The following is a 20090-nucleotide window of genomic DNA, read 5'->3' as shown; positions in this document are numbered from 1 at the left end:
GTGTGTGTGTGTGTGTGTGTGTGTGTGTGTGTGTGTGTGTGTGTGTGGTGTGTGTTGGGGGGGAGGGCTTCTAAGCCGCATTTTCCCCAATGTTGGAATCCTCTTAGCAGGGAGATGGTGTAGCAAGAGTGTCCCTGCTGTCCCTGCCTATGCCTTTACCAGCTGTTGTCTGGCTTCAGGTTCTAGCCGCCCATCTGCTGAAACGTGTGCAGAATGGGTCTTTCGTTCTGCTGGACAATTAGGGTTTTCTGTGGAAGTTTAAAATCTTTACTTTATCCTAGTATTGCATCTTAGGTAATCATGGACTAGTTAACCCCACTTACTATAGACACTGGCACACTCACATACTAAGAAGTCTGTCTCCTTCCTTTCTCATTATTCATGTTGCACTTTCAGAGAAGATTCCCTTTGTTTATCTTATGCCCGTCCATCTCCTGCTTTTTAGTCCTATATGAAGAGAAATCATTTCCCTCAACTTTATCTTGAAGCTTTTGATTTCCGCATTCATGCTAATAGATTCTTTCTGTGATATCTTTCATTACATAGATCTTGGGAAAAGAGACTTTTAGAGTTTTGTCTCACATTGTTTCCACTCCAAATTCATTTTTTCATGTTTTATTTATCTTGATCTGTTACAACCAAAGCTTCCTTCGACTGTGATACTCCTTCATCATTTCTTCGGTGTGAAGAACGAGACACTGAAGATGTGCTTTATTAGCTGGTCAGTGTCACTGCAGAGTGAAGCAGGTGTCCTGATGTCTAAGGTCTGCTCCACCCTCATGGACCATGCATGTGGTTTTGTCTTAATTTTCTAGAGCCATTATATTTCCCTGTGGGAGTGGGGGGTCTCCAAGCCTCTTGTCCAGTAGTTCTCAACCTGTGGGTCATGCTCCCTTTATAAAGGGGTCAAATGATTCTATCTTAGGGTCACCTAAGATCATCAGCATCTCAGATATTTACGTTATGATTCATAACAGTAGCAAAATTACAGTTATGAAGTAGCAACTAAAATAAGTTTATGGTTGGGGTCACCACAACATGAGGAACTGTACTAAGGGTCACAGCATTAGGAAGGTTGAGAACCACAGCTCTAGCATGAATGCAGAATCGAAAGGGCTAGTGTTGACTATGAGGCTCTTGCAGTCCGAGTTTGGCTTTTACTTCCTGCCTGTTATTCTGCCTGGTATGCCCAGATTCAGAAACTCTTCTCTTTTCTTTATTTTAAAACAAGACTACTATGTAGCCTTATCTTGCCTAGAAGTTGCTATGTAGCTGAGTCTGGCCTTGAACTTGTGGTGATCCTCCTGCCTCTGCTTACCAAGTGCTAGGATTATCTGTGTCCTTCTGTTTGTAGACAGAGCAAATGGCCAAGCTATGCTTGGGTGGAGGAGGCTTTGTACAGAGGATACTGGATGAGGCAGCTATCCTGGAGGACCAGCTGCCTCTTAGCTAATCTTTCATTTATTTAGTTCATGAGCACCAGCGGGAGACTTGCATGCTTTATTTCTTTTAGGTCCCCTTCCCATTTTGTGTGTGTGTCATCTCTTCCTGGAACTCATTTAACAAAACTTTAGTCTTCTTAGGTATATATTAGAGAGACAGACAGAAAGATAGATAGATAGACAGACAGACAGACAGATATTAGTTCTAATATAATATATATTAGTTCTTTAAGAATTTCATAGTGTGTTCTGATTATATTGACTCCTCACCCACTAAATCTTCCTAGGTCATCCCCCTTCCCCTACTCATCTAGATTTTTCTTTTATTTTTTTATTGACTTATTATTTGTTACAATTTATTCACTTTGTATCCCAGCTGTAACCCCTCCTTTATCTCCTCCCATTTCCACACTCACTCCCTCCCTCTTCTCCCCTTATGCCTCTCCCTTAGTCCACTGATAGGGGAGGTCCTCCTCCCCTACTATATGACCCTAGCCTATCAAGTCTCATCAAGAGTGGCTGCATCTTTTTTTCCTGTGCCCTGGCAAGGCTACCTGCCCCACACACATACAGGAGGAGGGAACCCACATGGGACTGAGCTGCCTCTGGTCTACATCTGACACATGGTATATACTCACTTATAAGTGTATATTAGCCATATAATATAGGATAAACATACTAAAATCTATACGCCTAAAGAAGCTAAACAACAAGGAGGACCCTAGGGAAATGCTTAATCACCATTCAGAAGGGCAAACAGTATAGACATTGAAAGTGGGAGAAGACAGGGAACAGGATGGAGCCTTCCACAGAGGGCCTCTGAAAGACTCCACCCAGCAGGGTATTGAAGCAGATGCTGAGACTCATAGCCAAACTTTGAAGAGAGTGCAGGGAATCTTATGGAAGAAGGGGGAGATAAAAAGACCTGGAGGGGACAGGAGATCCACAAGGAGACCAACAGAGCCAAAAAATCTGGGTTCAGGGGATCTTGCAGAGACCGATGATTCAACCAAGGACCATGCATGGAGAGGACCTAGACCTGAATCCAGCCTTTTATCTTTTAAAACACAAAATCAAGACCAATATGTGCTGCCCAAATATTTTTGGATCTGTGATCCTCCACTGGAGCATAGTTGACTTAAAGGGAGTACATTCTTAGAGACAACTGACTCACCCTCTTCTAGCAGGTACAAGTTGCCAATAGTTCCACTGCTGCAGGTGGGATATCATGCCCAGATGCCCTCTCCATGCTGGGATTTGGTCTGGCCTGAGCTGGCACAGTGTCATGTTATCACTACTCCTCTGAGATCATATCACAGCTGCCCTGCTGTGTCCAGAAGATGACATCCTCGTAGTCCTCTACCGCCTCTGGCTCTTATATTCTTCCTTGCCCCCTCTTCCACCATGGTCCTGCCTGCTAATCTCTGATTTTAGCGGGTTACTTCCAAACTAGTCCTTTTGATGCCTCAATCTTCAGTTAGTAATACTGTTATAGATTCGTTGTCATTTCTTCTGCTCCTTCATTGTGTTTCCCTAAGCTCCTTTTACATTTATTTTGTTCTCTGGCTTTAGCTAATGCTGTCAATCTGTTGTTTCTTTTTGCATTTAAGAGTGTAAATTAGTTCTCTGGAGGCTATCTTTGTGTGGGCTGAGCGTGTGAACACGTGGATTTCTGGCTTTCGTTGAGGCATGATTAGGTACAACTTACCTTTTTGTCAAGGACCCCAGATGTTAGTATGGTAGCCACTGTGGGGCTTCTTTAAAATGATTATGGTGATATTTTAATAATAAAAGGACCAAAAATTCTGTTTATAGCAACAGTGAATTCTTGCATACTAAGTTAGTTTTCTTGACCCACACAATCTGCACATGTGCGCACACACCTACAAGAAGCCAATCATCAGGATTCTTAATTTCTGAAGTAATTGTGTCTACTTTGGTGGGATTTGGAGTTTAAGGCATGTTCAGTTGCCACAGTGTACACCCATTGAAATCGACTAATGAATGGTATTTTTAAAGACATTAGAATACACTGTATGAGAGAACATTTCAGAAGGATTTACCCTCATAAGACTGAACATATGTGTCATGGCTTGTTGTTATAGATGTCTTTTTGATTCATTGAATTGTCAATTGTTTCATGATTTCACGATTGTTACATAGGGATTTTTTTTTAATTTCTTATTAATTACACTTTATTCATTTTGTATCCCCCCCATAAGCCCCTCCCTCCTCCCCTCCCGATCCCACCCTCCCTCCCCTTTCTGCATGCATGCCACTCCCCAAGTCCACTGATAGGGGAGGTCCTCCTCTCCTTTCTGATCTTAGTCTATCAGTTCTCATCAAAAGTGGCTGCATTGTCCTCTACCGTGGCCTGGTAAGGCTGCTCCCCCCTCAGGGGGAGGTGATCAACGAGTAGGCCAATCAGATTATGTCAGAGGCAGTCCCTCTTCCCATCACTATGTAACCCACTTGGACACTGAACTGCCATGGGCTACATCTGTGCAGGGGTTCTAGGTTATCTCCACGAATAGTCCTTGGAAATCAGAAGGTTTATAATGTTCCCGTCTTCCCAAGGGATCCATAATGGCAGCATCAGGAAGATTCTTTCCAAGAGATATCTATCAAGCTGAGAGGAGCACTTTGCACACCAACTAAAATAATTGTGAGCTCTAAAGATAAAAGCTTAAAGACTGAGTGGAGAGGGTGCTCTTGAATCAAAGCCTCAAGTACTCATGTCATGAAGAATCTCTGAAAATGTTCATGTATTCCCTGTGAATTAGCAACTCTGACCGGTAGACTAAATGCATGAAAGGGCCTTTTTTTTTTCTTTTACATTTGGATAATTAAAGTATAGAAAAATAATGAGGTGAAGAATTTCAGCCTTCTCAGTGTGCGTTTTTTTCTCGTGCTGAGTGACCTCAGAGACTTGTGTGGATTGACAGTAATGGCAGTAATTGTTTGATCATGAGGAAACAATAATTATTACAAAGAACTTTCTCATAGCTACTCTTTTTAGTAGTTAGTGCCCAAGTCACACTGCTTGGGATTATGCCTCATCTTTATAATTTTGTAGCGAAAGCTCAGGTTTTCTCCTCTGTGAAAATGAAGACGCCTACTTCATAAGGCTGTTTTGTGTATCTAATGAGAAAATGCTTAGGTACTACCCTTGTGTAATGCCTAGAAAACAGCAGCTAATCAAGCTGCTATGCTGAGTGCTTGCCTAATGGGGAGCATAGTTCTGTCATTCTGACACACGAAGTTTTAAAGACTCAAAAGCAAGATCCCTGATTAAAATTAAATGACACTTGCAGTTTGTAAACTGCATACTGACAAAGCTAATTTGCTAATGTTTCCAAAATGACACCGAGGAAAGGAAAACATGACCTTATGGGGATAAGATAAACCAGAATTAGGATTACTTGGAGATCTACACTAAGTTATTCACAACCTGATTTTTGAAGGAAGTCTTATATTGCATATTTGTGAAAAACTGCTGGCAGTTGTAGGAGAAAAAAGGCTCTATGCTGTGATTTTCTGTTGGCATCTTGTGGAGCAGAAAAACATACAACCATTACTGTCCCGCGTGGGAACTCTAGTGAACAAATAGCAAGGGTGTCATGGTGTTTTCTCAACAGAATTAACGTATTATTGTCATTGTTTCCCTTAGTCACAACATGCAAGTATCACTGTTGCTCTTCCAGAACAGTGGATACTTCTGCAGTAAGCTGACCAAATGGTGAGATGTATGACAAGCTTCCAAGATTTACCCTGTTTCTATCTTAAATTCTTTATTACATGTTTGGTTTCCAGATACTGTGAAAAATAAATAATTACTACCTAATGAAATGCCCATAAGCCATACCTCATGCTCTTTTCCCCACAGCCACACAGCCCCAGCTCAGGCTGTTCCTTAACTTCTTTTCTGAAGAACAATTAATAATTGTAAATTCAAGAAAAATAAACACCAGAATACTGCCGCTGGTCCCAGAATGTAGCCAGTCTACAAAGTCTCAGTATGCTTATTTACTTTTCTCTAATGTCCTAGAAAACCTGATTGCGCCTCATTATCAAACCGACTCTGAGCTAGGGGTGGTGGTGCCCGCCTTTAATTCCAGCACCTAGGAAGCAGAGGCAGGGCAGTCTCCGTGAGTTGGAGGCCAGCCTACTCCATAGCACATTGCAGGACATCCAGAGCTATACGGTAAAATGCTGTCCCCACCCCACCCCAAAAAAAAGGCCAGTGACATCCCTCATTGCTGCGAAGCCTGCTGGATGACCCAAGCTTAATCCCCAGAACCGACATGGCAGAAGGAGAAACTACAGGGAGATGTCCTCTGACCCACACTAGTGTGCGCGCACACACATACCCACCAAAATGAATGTAAAAACAATGGTTTTGAAGTTGACTCTGGTAGGTTTCAGATGGAAATGTTCCCTCAGAGCAGACTGAGCTAGCCAGCGTGGAAGTTTTTTGTGTAACAAGGCCGTAACACAGGAAAATGGCTTGTCGTATGCGGAGATTTGGAGAGCTGCTCTGCACAGCTGTGCTAGAGAACGAGGTCCACTTCCTTGGCCTGAGTAGATTTTTTTTTTCTTTTCTAAGTAGGTTTCTATATAAAGAATAAAAGAAATCTCGCCAGTGACTTTTTTCTACCAAACTTAAACTATAAACTTCATTGAAATTATCTTATGATGTCTGGGGGAAGTAGGTTTCAGTTAAGAAGTAGTTAACTGTTCTCCATGGGCAAGAGAGGAGAGCCTGTCCCATCTGCTGGGTATGGGACAGACGGTCTCTGGTGTTCTTGTGTTTTCTCGAGGCAATGAGGCATTCAAAGCAAATATTAGAACTTCCTTACGGTTCTGGTCCATTCCCATGATTTGAGAGTGCACTTTAATTCTCAATTTGTTTCGATACAGATCAACCAAATATAACCCTGTGGTTGCTCGTGTGTGCTTAGTTTCCCTTGCATGGGTCACAGTAAAGGATTATTTGTAAAAATAATGGATTGCTTCCTGTTTCTGCCAGCTGATTTGATCAGCCCAAAGTTCCTTAAGTACTGTGGGTTACACAACTAGTATGGAATCTCTGTGATACTTTCAGTTTGGTGGTAACTGAATTAACCATTTATAGTCTAAATCTCTGGAAACAATCTAGTAAACGTAGGCATCTGATTTTGGAATGAATAAATTTGAAACTAAAATGAACAGTGATTTTCCAAACAAGACTAAATTCTCAGATTTCTTGGCAAACATGTTGTTTTCATTAATTGATTGCACTGGTTAGCTGGAGGCTTAGCAGGAAAGCTAAAAACATTTGTTTCTAACGTCACCACTTGAAGTGTTTGTGACGTTGTAACATAGTTCCCCATGTTGAGAATACAGTAGGGTAAGGTTTGGTTCTACACTCCTAAAGAAAGAGCAGTAATGTGGGTGCAGGGGTTCTCTGCATGCTTGCACCTACATAGCTGCCGCATCCTCGCCGTGGGCAGCGGGAGCTCATGGTGGCTGTAATTTGCATCTCACTGATGACTAGCGATGTTAAATATTCTTATATACCTATTGGCCATTTGTATGTCTCTTTAACTGATGTCTATTCAGATCCTTTTCTTATTTTTTTCAAAGTTTATTTTATTTTTAATTATGGAGGGAGGTGAATTTCACAGCGACTCCCCTGTGAAACTTAGGCCCCGAGAGAGGTTAACAACCGGCCAGCGGTCCCAATGAAGGTCTGGAAGTAGGCTCTCTCCAGGGGCTGTGCTGTCCCTAAAGTCTAGGCCCTCCATCCCTACTGCTCTGGTCTGGGCCACAGCTGCGGCTCCAGGCCAAAAGGCAGAGTGAAACATGTGACAGGTGCCTGTTGAGGACAGAAGGTGTCAGACTCCCTGGAGCTGGAGCTGCAGGCAGCTGTGAGCCACTTGACGTGGGCGCTGGAAATTAAATTCTGGTCCTTGGGAAAGCAACGGTATTATTTCACTGCCGAGTCATCTCTCTTGACCCCTTTTCTCATTTTTCAAACAAGTTTCTTGGGGCTTGTTTGTTTGTTTATTGTTTGTTTTGTTATTGATTTGTTGAGTTCCTTATCTGCAAAGAGTACTTATCCCTTGTTAAAAACATGGTTTTTCTCCTGTTCTATAGATGCCTCTTCACTTATCAGTTGTTCACATTACTGAACAGAGCTCTTTAGTTTTAGATAATCCTATTATTTTGGGGGCTAGGGGGCTGGGTTGTTTGGTTGGTTGGTTAGTTTTACTTTGCTTTGCCTTTGTTGCTTATGATTTTCAAATCATATCTAAGAAATCCTTGTCCTAGACAACTTACATGTATCTTTTTTTTCTCACCTTTTCTTCTAATAGTTTAATGGTTTTAGGTCTTACCCTTAAGTCTTTAATTTTTTTTTCATAATTTCCAGTGAGATGAGTAGTTAATCTCATTATTTTGCATATGGGGAGAGTCTGCCCCTTCCCTACTATGTGTTCTTGACATCTTTAAAAATCTAGTATGTGGAAGGTTTCTTGTTGTAAAATTTTTGTTGGACATGATGTTGTATTGCATTTTTTAATTTTTATTAATTACAGTTTATTCACTTTGTATCCCAACGGTAGCCCCCTCCCCATCCCCTCCCAATCCCACTCTCCCTCTCTCTTCTTCTCCTATGCCCTTCCCCCAGTCCAATGATAAGGGAGGTCCTCCTCCTTTCCCATCTGACCCTAGTCTATCAGGTCTCATCAGGACTGGCTTCTTTGTCTTCCTCTGTGGCATGGTAAGGCTGCTCCCCTCTCAGGTGGAGGTGATCAAAGAGCCAGCCCATGAGTTCATGTCAGAGACAGTCCCTGTTCCCATTACTAGGGAACCCTCTTGGACACTGAGCTGCCATGGGCTACATCTGTGCAGGGTTCTAGGTCATCTCCATGCATGGCCCTTGGTTGGAGTATCAGTCTCAGAAAAGACCCCTGGGCCCAGATTTTTTGGTTCTATTGCTCTCCTTGTGGAGCCCCTGTTCCCTCCAGGTCTTTCTATCGCCCCCTTCTTTCATAAGATTCCCTGCACTCTGCTCAAAGTTTGGCTATGAATCTCAGCATATGTTTTGACACCCTGCTGGATGGAGTCTTTCAGAGGCCCTCTGTGGTAGGCTTCTGTCCTGTTCCCTGTTTTCTCCCTCCTCCAATGTCCATCTCATTTGCCTTTCTGAATGAAGATTGAACATCTTACCCAGGGTCCTCCTTCTTGATTAGCTTCGCATAAGGACATTTTTATACAGTATATATCATTGACCATACTTTGTTTAATTGGCATAATTATATTTTATGCCATTATCACCCTGTTTTGTTACTATAGCTTTGTAGTGTACTTTGAAGTCAGTTGATGTGATGCTTCCAGCTTTGTTCTTTTTCTTAACATAAATATTTCTTTGGATATTTTGGGTTTTCTGTGGCTCTATACACAAGATAGCTTTTGTTGCTGTGGAAAATATGTTTGTAACTGTGATGGAAATTATATTAAATCTGTAGATTGCCCTAAGTAGTGTGGACATTTTCACAGTAGTCTTCTAATCCATGAACGTGGGATAGTTTTCATTGTTTATGTCTTCTGTTTCTTCAGTATTTTTTACTTCTTAGTATACAGGTCTTTCACCTCTTTGGCTAAACACATTTTTTTTTTCAAAGATTTTCTTTGTCATTAATGTGTATGTGATGGGGGAGGGGAGGAGTTACACATGACTGCAGTACCAGCAATGGCCAGATGAGGGTATCAGACCCTTGTAGGTGGAGTTGCAGTGGTTGTGAGCTACCTGATGTGCATGCTAGGAACTGAACTCAGGTTCCTGGAAGGACGGGCTTTAAACTCCTGAACCATGTCTCCTGCCCTATTGAGTAAGCTGACTCTTAAATAAAAATGGAATTGTTTTCTTGATATCTTTTAGGAAGTACTTTGTTGCTGGCATTTAGAAACAAAAAAATTCAAAACATTTTCTTTTGAATGTTGATTTTCTTGTCCTGCAACTTTACTAAACTCATTTTTTAGTTCCACAGATTTTCAGTGTCTTACTGCCCACAAACAGTTTCACCCCATTCTTTCTGATTTGTATACCTTCTATTTCCTTCCACTTTCCCACCATGGAATGTAGCACCAGGGTTCTCGTACATGGCCATTGGTATTAGACACATTCCTTCTAAAAATTTCACTTGTTGTAAAACTGTATAATGAAAGGGTGTTATATTTTTCTTGTGAAAGGATGTTATATGTTTATAATGAAAAAGTGTTATATTTTTATAATGGAAGGGTGTTATGTTTTTGTCAGATGACTTTCCTGCACTATTGGCATGATTGTGTAGTCTTTGTTTTCTATTCTTTGAGTGTGACCTGTTGTATTTATAGGTTTTCATATCTTTATTATTATCTATTAAAATGTGGTAAGAAAGATAAACGAAATATGGAGAAAGCTGAAAAGGGGCTATGAGGAGATATTTGTGTACCTTGGGTTCATACCTAAAATATTAACTAACATTAGGCAAAAATGTATTTTAACTAAGTTATGAGATTGAATGGGGGAAAATTCCAACTATAGAAATGTAGAAAGTAAAATAATGGAAAAAATCTTATCTTGTAGTTCTTGCCAAGAGAAAGCTGGTTTTAGCTGTGTAATACTATACAAAATAAGCCCCTAGAGAAAAAAAAATTTAACTCAGAATGAAGTGGCGTGCTTTATAGTTATAAAAGTTTACTCTTTCAGGCAATATAAGAAATGTAAGTGGTGACGTCATTACTGGTAGATGAAGTATAATAACTGGATGTTATAAATAACATTATGCAAGTGAAGTTAGGGATTTAAATGAAATGGACTCAAGGACCTTCCCCCCCGGGGGGGGGGAATATGTGAAAGTAAATTCAGGAAGAAATAGCCCAGATAAGCTTTAATTATTAAGTAAACTGAATCGATCAATAGTCAGTACTTTTTTGGAAAATGAAAACCCAGACTCAGACACCCTCACTGATGAGATCTACTAAGCCTTCAGAGCATAAATAATTGTGTTATTTTTCTAAAACTTGCTAGGTAGTGGAAAAGGGCCCATGCTTTGCACCTTAGCGAAGTCTTTATATACAAACCTAGATGCAAATGAGGAAAAAAAAAAAAAAGCGACAGACCAGGCTTACTTGCCAGCATACAAAAGTTTACCCAACATAATACCAAAGAACAGGAAGAACCAGTGTGGCCATAACTGTGGCCAGCCTAGCTTCCTGATTCCTAGCTTCCAGATTGTCACCCCCAGGACCTAGCTACACTGAGACCTCAGTTTCTATATCTCTGTGCTGTTCCCTCAGCTGCTTTCCAGCAGCCTGCTCCTTAGCCTGGAGGGGAGCTCTGCTTGCAAGATGGGGAGGACAGCCTCCACCTGGGGAGCCTCCACACAGAAGCCCTTCCCATCTCACTGTCAGAGACTAATTTGCACCAGCCTACCCATCTGAAGTCTGTCAAGCCTTGTTAAACCCAGTGCAGCATCTCTACAGCTTTTAGGAATGAAAGGGCTCCTGACACTAGAATTACCTAAAAGATAGAACTCTTTGAGTTGGGAGGTAGAAAGAAAGTCATGGGTTAATATTTCCTGAAAGATTTTTTTCACTATTTTTACCCCTCAGACTCCTAAAGCATGCTGCTTGGTGTTGAAGTAACATACCAAATCCCTACCTACATTATACTGTTAGCATTAGAAATGTACAAAATATACTTTCTGTGTGAGCTCCTCGCTCTATAGTGTAGCTGAAACCTTGCATGCTGTTTAAGGATGCTGGAATCGTTTGCTGCATTGCCACCAGAGCTGCATTTTTAAGCTGTCTGAAAAAGCTGTTGCTCCTCTCGCCCCAAAGTATTTTCACTCGTCATCAAGGCCACACAGGTGCTCCAGGAACAATCCAGTCTTACTGGATAGAGGGGGAAAGCCAGAGAAGCCCAAATTATTGTGACCAAAATGGAAAAAAAAAAAATCTCAGCTATTGTCGTGGAAGAAAATGTCTACAGGAAATAGCTGAATACTTAATTGAGAGATAGGACCAAGGAAAAACAAGATATGACTAGAAAAAACAAAAAACAAAAAAAAAAAAAACCCTCCTCAGTTTTCACTCTCAAATCCCTGTTCCATATTAGCAGCAGATACAAAGGGAGAATTTCCAAGGACACCTGACCAAATTTAACATCTGGACAATGTCATCAAACAGGTTACCATGAAAAAGGAATTGCTCACAGCAGATGAAAAAGAGACCGGAACTCACCTCTCAGAACCCACAGGAAAAGTGCATTGCTTTCACTCAGAAAGAGATGTAGAACTACATGAAGGAAATGGTCAAACATTAGTTAATTTCTGAAATCAGAGACCAGACTCACAACTGATGTAATACAGCCAAAGGCTTGGGCCTACACTGTAGAGAAGATAAGAGCCAGCATATCTAATTTATTATGAAAAAAAAAAAAACATTTTGAATAAAAAATAAATAAAAATAAAAGCAAATTCTTGACGCAGAGTTAGAGAAAAAATTCTTTAGGAACCTGCCACAGAGGGCCTCTGAAAGGCTCTGCCCTGCAGACTACCAAAGCAGACACTGAGACTTATGGCCAACTGTTGGACAGAGTGGATGGAATCTTATGTAAGAAGTGGGAAATAGTAAGATCTGGAGAGGACAGGAACCCCACAAGGAGAGCAACAGAACCAGAAAATTTGAACACAGGGGTCTTCCCAGAGACTCATACTCCAATCAAGTACCAGGCATGGAGATAACCTAGAACCCCTGCACAGAGGTAGCCCATGGCAGTTTAGTGTCCAAGTGGGTTACATAGTAATAGGAAGAGGGACGGCCTCTGACATAATCTGATTGGCCTGCTCTTTGATCACCTCCCCCTGAGTGGGGAGCAGCCTTGCCAGGCTAAAGAAGATGACAATGCAGCCACTCCTGATGTGATCTGATAGACTAAGATCAGAAGGAAGGACAGGAGGACCTCCCCTATCAGTGGACTTGGGGAGGGGCATGCGTGAAGAAGGGAGAGGGAGGGTGGGACCTGGAGGGGAGAAGGGGGGGGCTCATGGGGGGGGGGGGGGTTCAAAGTGAATAAAGTGTAATTAATTAAAAAAAAAAAACAAAAACAAGAACAATAATTTGAAATGGAAAGGCCAGATGGACTAGATGGCTTATTGGGTAAAGGCATGCGACAGGAGGCCTGACCACCTGAGTTGGTCCCTGAGGCCCGCATGGTGGAGGGAGAGCCAATTCCCACACAAGTGTTGTAATCCACATGTGTGCATTTTGTGTATGCAGGCCCTCCCATACATGCTCAATCTTTTTAAAACTAAGTGTTAAAATATAATTTTTTGTTTTCTTTTTCAAGACAAGGTTTTTCTGTGTATCCTTGGCTATCCTGGACACGCTTTGTAGACCATGCTGTCCTCAAACTCACAGAGATCCCCTGTCTCTGCCTCCCTGAGTGCTGGGATTTCAGGTATGTACTACCATGCCTGGCTAAAATATAATTTTTTTTAAGAGAAAAACCAAACCCAATTTAGAAATGTTAAAAAAAAAAAAAAAAAACTTGAGTAGATACGTCTTCAATAAAGAAATACTATTGGCCAAAACATATCTGAAAACATGCTCCACATTACTGATCACCAGGGACATACAGGTCAAAGCCACAAAGTTGCATCACTGAGGATGTGTTAGGATAATTATTGTTGGGGCAGAGTGTCCTGTAGACATGCTGTGGCCATTGCCCTGATGAACAATATGCAGCTGTAGTTACTGAGAGGAGACTGTACATAATTGAAATCATCAATTCTTTTTCCCATAGGGCAGGGGAGCAGCTCACAAAACCCCATCCTCCCCCAGGAATTTATAGACAATTGCTGGAGAAAAAAAAAAAAAAAAGTTTTTCTTAGCAGTATAGCCACCCATAAGTTGCTGATTATCTCAAAAGTAGCTCCAGGTAAACTCATTGGGTGAATCATTTCTTTGTTTCTGTCGCTGCGCTGATGCCCTATATGGGGTGAGTGGATGTTTATTCCTGTTTCCTCAGAAAAAGAAACTTACACAATAGCTGTTTCAAAAGCAAGAGAGGGATGAGGAGATGACTCAGCAAGCAGAGTGCTTTCCATGCAAACATGAGGATCAAGTTGGATGCCCAGATCCTGTGTAAAAGTCAAGCAGGTTTGATGGCCACCAAAGATGAGAGTGAAAGATGGGGCGCACAAGATGGGACAGCCTGCCAGAGCATATAGTCACAATTGAAACCCTGGTGGGTGTCAATGCCTACGTAGGAAAAGCTGCATGGTGGTTGACTAGTTACTGAAGGCTCAGAGGAGAAAACTCTGAAGTTTAAAAATTCCCGGAGGTCCCAGACATGTGGGAACTATATTTTGAGATTTGTCTCCCAAGAGCTCAATCGGGTTCTCACAGTAGATATTGTAGAATTATTATCTCCTCGTACCTCTGGCAGAAAGCAGAGACAAAAACAAAAAAACAAAACTCAGAAATATACAAGAGTAATGTGTTACTAAGACCATACTTACAGCAGCTACTTTTCCCTGTTACATCATGTCCAGCTAGCAAGAAAAGAAACGACGAGACATGCTCACAGCAAAAGGCACACTTGAGAAATGGAGTAAGCAAGAGACCCATGTATGCAGGGATGTAAAGATTAGTAGGCCAGAACTTTGGAGCAGCTATGATGAACTTGCTAAAGGTTCTAAAAAGACAAGTGCCCAATATAAGCGGATACTAGAACTCCTACAAGGTACGGGGGTGCTATCCATCCAAACTACTGTAACAGAAGTGAAGATGGCCTTTGTTAGGCATGTGAATAATTTGAACATGGCTATAAAGCATTTCTGGGCCTGAAGACATCTGAGTAGAAACCTCTACAGTGAAAAAGCAAAGAGAATCAGGAAAAAAACAATGTCTAAAGGCTCTGGGACTACAAAAGATGTGACTTACATAACGGTGGTACTAAAGGGAGAGAAAGAAACAGAAAGTACTCTGAAAGATAATGACTAAACTCATGCCAGACACCACACAAGAAACCCAGGGGCCTCAAAAGACACCACCCAGGATTAACACCTCTCTAAAGCAGGCATGGGTTTCCAAATTAAAGAAAATCAAACTAATGAAATTTCTGAAAGACAAGGAGAAAAAATACAGGCCATGTTCACAGAGAAGCGAAGGCAGGAGTCACTTCCAACTTGTCAGAAACCACACAAACAGGCAGAGAGAAGATGTGAATATTTAGTGTGGAGGAGGGAAAAAAAGAAAAACAAAACAAACAAAAAAAAAAAAACACCAACCTGGAATTCTCTTCCCTGTGAGATTATCCTTCAGAGCTTACCGAAAAATAAAGACCATCCAGACAAAAGAGCTGAGGAAAGTTCCTGCCCTTTGCAAGAACTGTGTTAGGCTCATCAGACAGAAAGCGCTGGAGCAGGAACTAAGATCTGAGTAAAGATTGAAGACAACTCAAATATCTATCTAAAAAAAAAAATAATGTCTGTATATTCATACAGTGGAAAATTAGCAAAGATAAGGTCGGCATAGATAAAGTTTATAAACATGAGGTTGAATCAAAGAAGTGAAAGTACGAAGTGAGCTGTGCCACATAAAACTCGCTAACAAACAGGAGCTGAGTTGTGACGAGATGGTGAGCACTGGTTCGAGGCAGAAAGGAACTGCCCGTGTGAGGGTATTGGCAGATACTGACGTGAAGGGAGGCCTGGTGATTGGAGGCTCATAGGCAGGCTATGTGTTTTGTAGCTTCCCTGCCCCACTGTTTGCTCTCTAGTGACTTGCTGTGTTGCACATTTATATTTGATATGTTTCACTATATGTGTGTCATTTTTCAACTTCAAATGTTTAAAAATAAAGCCAGTATTGGTACCAACCTGACATCCTATGTTCATAGTGGAATAGTCTTATATTCCTACAAATTGTCTCTTCCAGATGTGCACCGTGGCACACGTGTGCATACACACATACACACAGACATTAAATACATTTTCAAATCTATTAAAAATTAAGTGGGGCTGGAGACATGGCTCAGTAGTTAAGAGCACTGTTTTCTCTTTAAGAGGACCTGAGTTTGATCTCAGCACCCACATAATGGCTCCCAACCGTCTGTAATTCCAGTCCCAGGGGGATCCAACACCCTGCTCGTGCTCCTGCGTACACATAGTGCACAGACATACATGCAAGCACAGCACCCATACACGTGAAAGAAAGATTAAAATGTAAGTCTATTACCTCTGTTTTCATTTCCCTGTTCTCTGATCTTTCAGGATTATTGAGGTGCCCCGATATATGTTACTGTTAATAGAATCTGTGTTAACTATTTTAACGTTTCTGAACTATCGAGATCATTTTTGCGTATTTCAGTAACAACCATGTGGTAAATACTGTGTGATTTAAAATCGTGTTGCAGGAAGCTCATTTTCATCCGCAGAAGCATGTGGGTATATTTTCTGTTTCTCTCATTGAGCTGGTTGAATGCTTTTGTCCTTCAACATTTTGCGATGAACTTAAGAGATACTGCTTTCCAACATACCTGGTCTGATCCATTGTTGCGAATATACTGGTTGTGCTTAAGATTAATTTGGCTGTTAACGGTAGGAACAGAGGGCTTTTCAAATGGGAACTAGCTCCAAGTCTAACCAATAAGAGAATTGTGGGTAGCAATGGAGGCTTTCGTGTGGCCCTGTTCTCTGGGCCCCGTCCAAAGTCAAGCCAGTGTAACTACCCCAATGCAGTATTGGTTCCGACTTCCACTAATCCTTCGAGGGAACAGTGAATTGCTATCGTGATTTAGGAGGCGTCAAAGAATACCTCTCCCCCTTCCAGCACTTAGCCCCAGTGCCTCCAGGAATGAGCGTCATGGGGTAAGAATATAAGTCGGCTTTAGTTTGATCTGTGGTTGTGTTGGAAGCCTGGTAACTGTCAGCAAAGCACAGGAAGAAGAGCAGACATGCAGCTACGCCTGAAGACAGCCTCTTATCCCAGTGTTTCTTTCTTGTAGATCATCCACAGCTTTCTGCTGTTTCCGACTATCGAGCGCATGTCCGAGTCGCCCCGCGGCAGGATCGCCACTCCGCTTTTGTGCTGGTTTCGGTACATGCTCTATGCTACCAGTTACTTACTATTTAAGCCGTGTCCTGAGATAATAAGATCCTTCTTAACCCAGAAAGCCCTTGAAAGAGTACGCTTTAAGGGTGACATTCCTTTGAAGGACCTTTTTCAGCCGTTCTGCATCGGTAAGCACATTTTGTAAAGGTGTGTGCTTGTGATATAAAGAAACGTTTACAGAATAGTCTTGGACCGTGCAAAAATGTCAGGAAGTTAGCTGTTCAACTTTTTCTACCCCAAACCTTAATCTAAGAATAGAACTTGCCGTTCAGTGAAGGGGGCTTGTTTTAAAAATGGGTAGAAAAACCTTAAGGAGCTTTAATGTTCTCTTCTGCTACTGGTTAAGCATGGCGGGATATGCCCAGCATGTGTGGAGTTGGAGTGATTGGCCTCTGGCCACATCTTCCAGCCACCTGTGGTACATTCAAAGGAAGCAAGACAGTTTAACCAGGGTACACACGCCTCTCCTTCACACGGGCAGCCAGCGCCTTCCAGCGCGTTGTTGCGACTTTCTCCCACAAGCATAGTAGATGCACCATCTTCAAAATGGAGCCTAAGATCTAGAATGAACATTCCTCATCTCTTCAGGGAACCAACTCACAAACAAATATATCTGTGCACACGGCCCTCTTGCTGCTGTCATGCCTGTTTCATCTGGTCTTCTGATCCCTTGGCTCTGGCTCCGGATTCCCAATATCCAAGTCATCAATACTTGAGTTGGCCACAGTTCTTTCCCATTCTGTGTAACTTTGTTTACAGAGAAAGGAAGCAAGAACTACTTCTCATCCTCTTCGACTCCTCGGCTCACGTCTGCTTGGATATTTAGTTCAGCCTAGTAACCCTGAGGGGATCATTAGCCATGTGTCTCAAACGTCCTAACTGGAACATGCCCTTTCTCCAGCTCACCAGTACCCAGTGCCTCTCCTCTTGGCAGCAGTCATCACATATATAAACTACCTCTGTCTAGTCATCCCTTTGGCAACTTCCTGAAAGGGCAATGCTCATAAGAGATAGCCTCAGACTGAAGGTGGTCTTTGGCCCCTGACCCATCTTATGCCTTGTAGATAAAGGTAACCAGTATTGACAGCAGCATTCTCGTGGTGCGATTGTCAGGATACATGGCAGGAAGAGTTAGCAGAAGAGCAGTTCAGAAGCCATTCCCAGTGCTGCTTTCGGGCCAGCTCCATAGCCCACTGCAGACCTGCTTCTCGGTCTGATTATCCTTCATAGGATGAACTTTAACTTTCTGGTTTGACTTCTAGACTGCCTTGCAGTTTTTTCAAATTATGTAATGTCTGTGCTCCAGGGGAAATCTCACAGAAACAAGTGGAGGAAGTTTGCTAGTCCAAGTAGTAGATTACAAACCCTGCCCTGTCTAGATAGGGGTGTCCTTCAGTGTCCTTTAGTCTGTACACATGTTTTTGTTGTTAACTGCTCTGAAAACTTCAAAAACCAAAATTTGCAAGAATTTCAAGAGCTGCTACTCTTTGGCAAAGATGGCATACCAAGCCCTCTACTCCATTTCCACCTCTCCCACCCTCTCTCTAGCATTCGGTGGCATTTAGAGTTTTTCTCCAATGGGAGGGAGAGAAATGTCAGTTCCCATCTACAGAGTGACCCTAACTCAGTTAGCATATAGTATAAACATTACCCCTGCATTCATCAGAGTAATTAGATTGTAACTAGATTGTCTGAAATGTTATTTTTAAAGACTATACATGGATTCCCCCTGCCCCTTAATTTCAACTCCAGACTGTTTGCTACTGCATATTTTCCCTGGAGTAGATGTGGTCCTATCTCGTGAGAAATAGGCTCCCACTCAGACAGCTAAATTAGATTTTCTGATCAAAGCTAAAAGAAAATATATTTTTACTCAACAGTATCACAGGTCAAACAGTTAAGTGTTTAAAATGTTTGACGGCCTTTTTGCTAGGCTGAACTGATGTTTTAACTCCTCTCCGTTACCTAACAAGAGAAACAGAGCCCACTACCTGAGGAACTCCTGCCAGGTTATAGTGCTTTGTCAGATAATTCTTGTGAAAGAAATTTTCACAGTCTTACCCCTTCCCTGATCAATATGGAAATAACTTTTAGAAGTGTATAATGAGGTAATGAGAGCAGGCTTCACCACAGGTCACAAGTTTTTTTTTTTTTCTCAGAATGTTTTCATTTTTTACCATGAAGAACCCAGACAACCATGTATGTGCTCTGCTCTCACTCAGGTGAGCATGTTTCGTGTATTCATAAAATTCACCTGAGGACCTAGAGATCGGAGGAAACTCAACCTAATATCCAAGAAGAAAAAAGCAGAAAGAAAGAGTTGTGCCAGATTTAGGACCAAGGAAGATTATATTGCTCTTCTTATGTTTTTAAATTATCTTCCAGTCTAAAGTGTGATAGTTTTAACAGTCATATACTGTGGAGTGCTGTCTGTGTTTTTCACTGTGGTAAACATCCTGTTACTTAGATACGATTGTGTGTTTGCCCACTCCATGGATGGCCATAATGACCAGCCAGGCAGCCCTCTCAGTGCTGCAGGCAGTGTGTCTTCTCATAATAACTGGAGCCCTGGCTCATAAAGAAACATAATGAATTGCCAGCAAGAACCATTTTTCTAAATTATGGGGAAATTTTAGAATGGGAGAATTTCTTTTCTAGACCTAGTTTCTATGTTGTTATATACCACATTTTGCAACACTGGCTGGCAAAGATGAAAAACAGTGCAAACAAGAAAGGCTAAATAAGTTCCCCCTTTTAAGTGTCTTCTTCTGGGTTTCTGTGTATGCCTAATTCTGTCTAGTGTTTTCTCGGGGCCCTGGTTTATGCAGTCTTGGAGCACAAGTTCTTTCTATGTTGGGCTTCTGTTCAAACTGAAGCTCTTGTCTCCAGGAGCCTCCAGTCCCCTAGTCTACCTTCTGCCCTACTTCACTGCTGTGCAGCCTGGCTACAGCCTGCAAACCCTGCCACTCTTAGGAATAATCACAGCGCCATCCTTGGAAATTCTCTGTGTAGTCCTTGACACTTTGTGCCTCCTCCATTCGGGGAAAACCCCTGTTGCATTTACATGTGTAACGATGCTTCCCTCCTCCCCTGCTAGAGTTAAGCACCGCATCCTCTCTGCTCTGACCAAAAGTACCCAGAAAATCCAGATGTCCCAGCTTGATCTTTTATCTGTTGGAACTGAGATGGACTATAGTTAACAGAAAGTTCAGTTCCGGCGGCCACGGCAGATATGAATCTGTTTTTCTCATGCACCAAGAAAGAAAGCAAGATGCTTCCAGCATTCTCACTCCATTGTCCTTAGCAGGCTGTTCTTCATGTTCAGAATCCCTTGGCCACAGAATGGCTCCTACAGCCTCCCCTCTGGCACTGACAGAAAGAAGGGGAAAGAATAGAAAAAAGTGAAAGATTGACCCCTGACTAAAAAGAAAAGTGCTTCCCACAGTCCTCTTCCTGCAGATTAGAAGCTGCGTCCCGCCGTGTAAAGAATTTGGAGAAGTC

At 42.0% G+C, this 20090-nt stretch overlaps 1 protein-coding gene across 7 annotated transcripts in view; it reads left to right on the top strand.

Moving 5' to 3' along the window:
* The window catches only part of Ldah (lipid droplet associated hydrolase), a 75706-nt gene that overhangs the window by 42836 nt on the left and 12780 nt on the right, over positions 1-20090 (top strand). For 6 of the 7 annotated variants that reach the window (XM_055625931.1, XM_055625939.1, XM_055625959.1 and 3 more), the window contains one exon: positions 16483-16717. The exons of the other annotated variant lie outside the window; for it this stretch is intronic. In XM_055625931.1, coding sequence (XP_055481906.1) covers positions 16483-16717 — 235 coding nt within the window. The remainder of the gene's footprint in view (positions 1-16482; positions 16718-20090) is intronic. 7 annotated transcript variants of the gene reach the window in all.

Source organism: Psammomys obesus, unplaced genomic scaffold, assembly GCF_907164565.1.
Source record: "Psammomys obesus unplaced genomic scaffold, mPsaObe1.curated_primary_1811, whole genome shotgun sequence".
Taxonomy (NCBI): Eukaryota; Metazoa; Chordata; class Mammalia; order Rodentia; family Muridae; genus Psammomys; species Psammomys obesus.
This window is presented reverse-complemented; position numbering and strand designations above follow the sequence as displayed.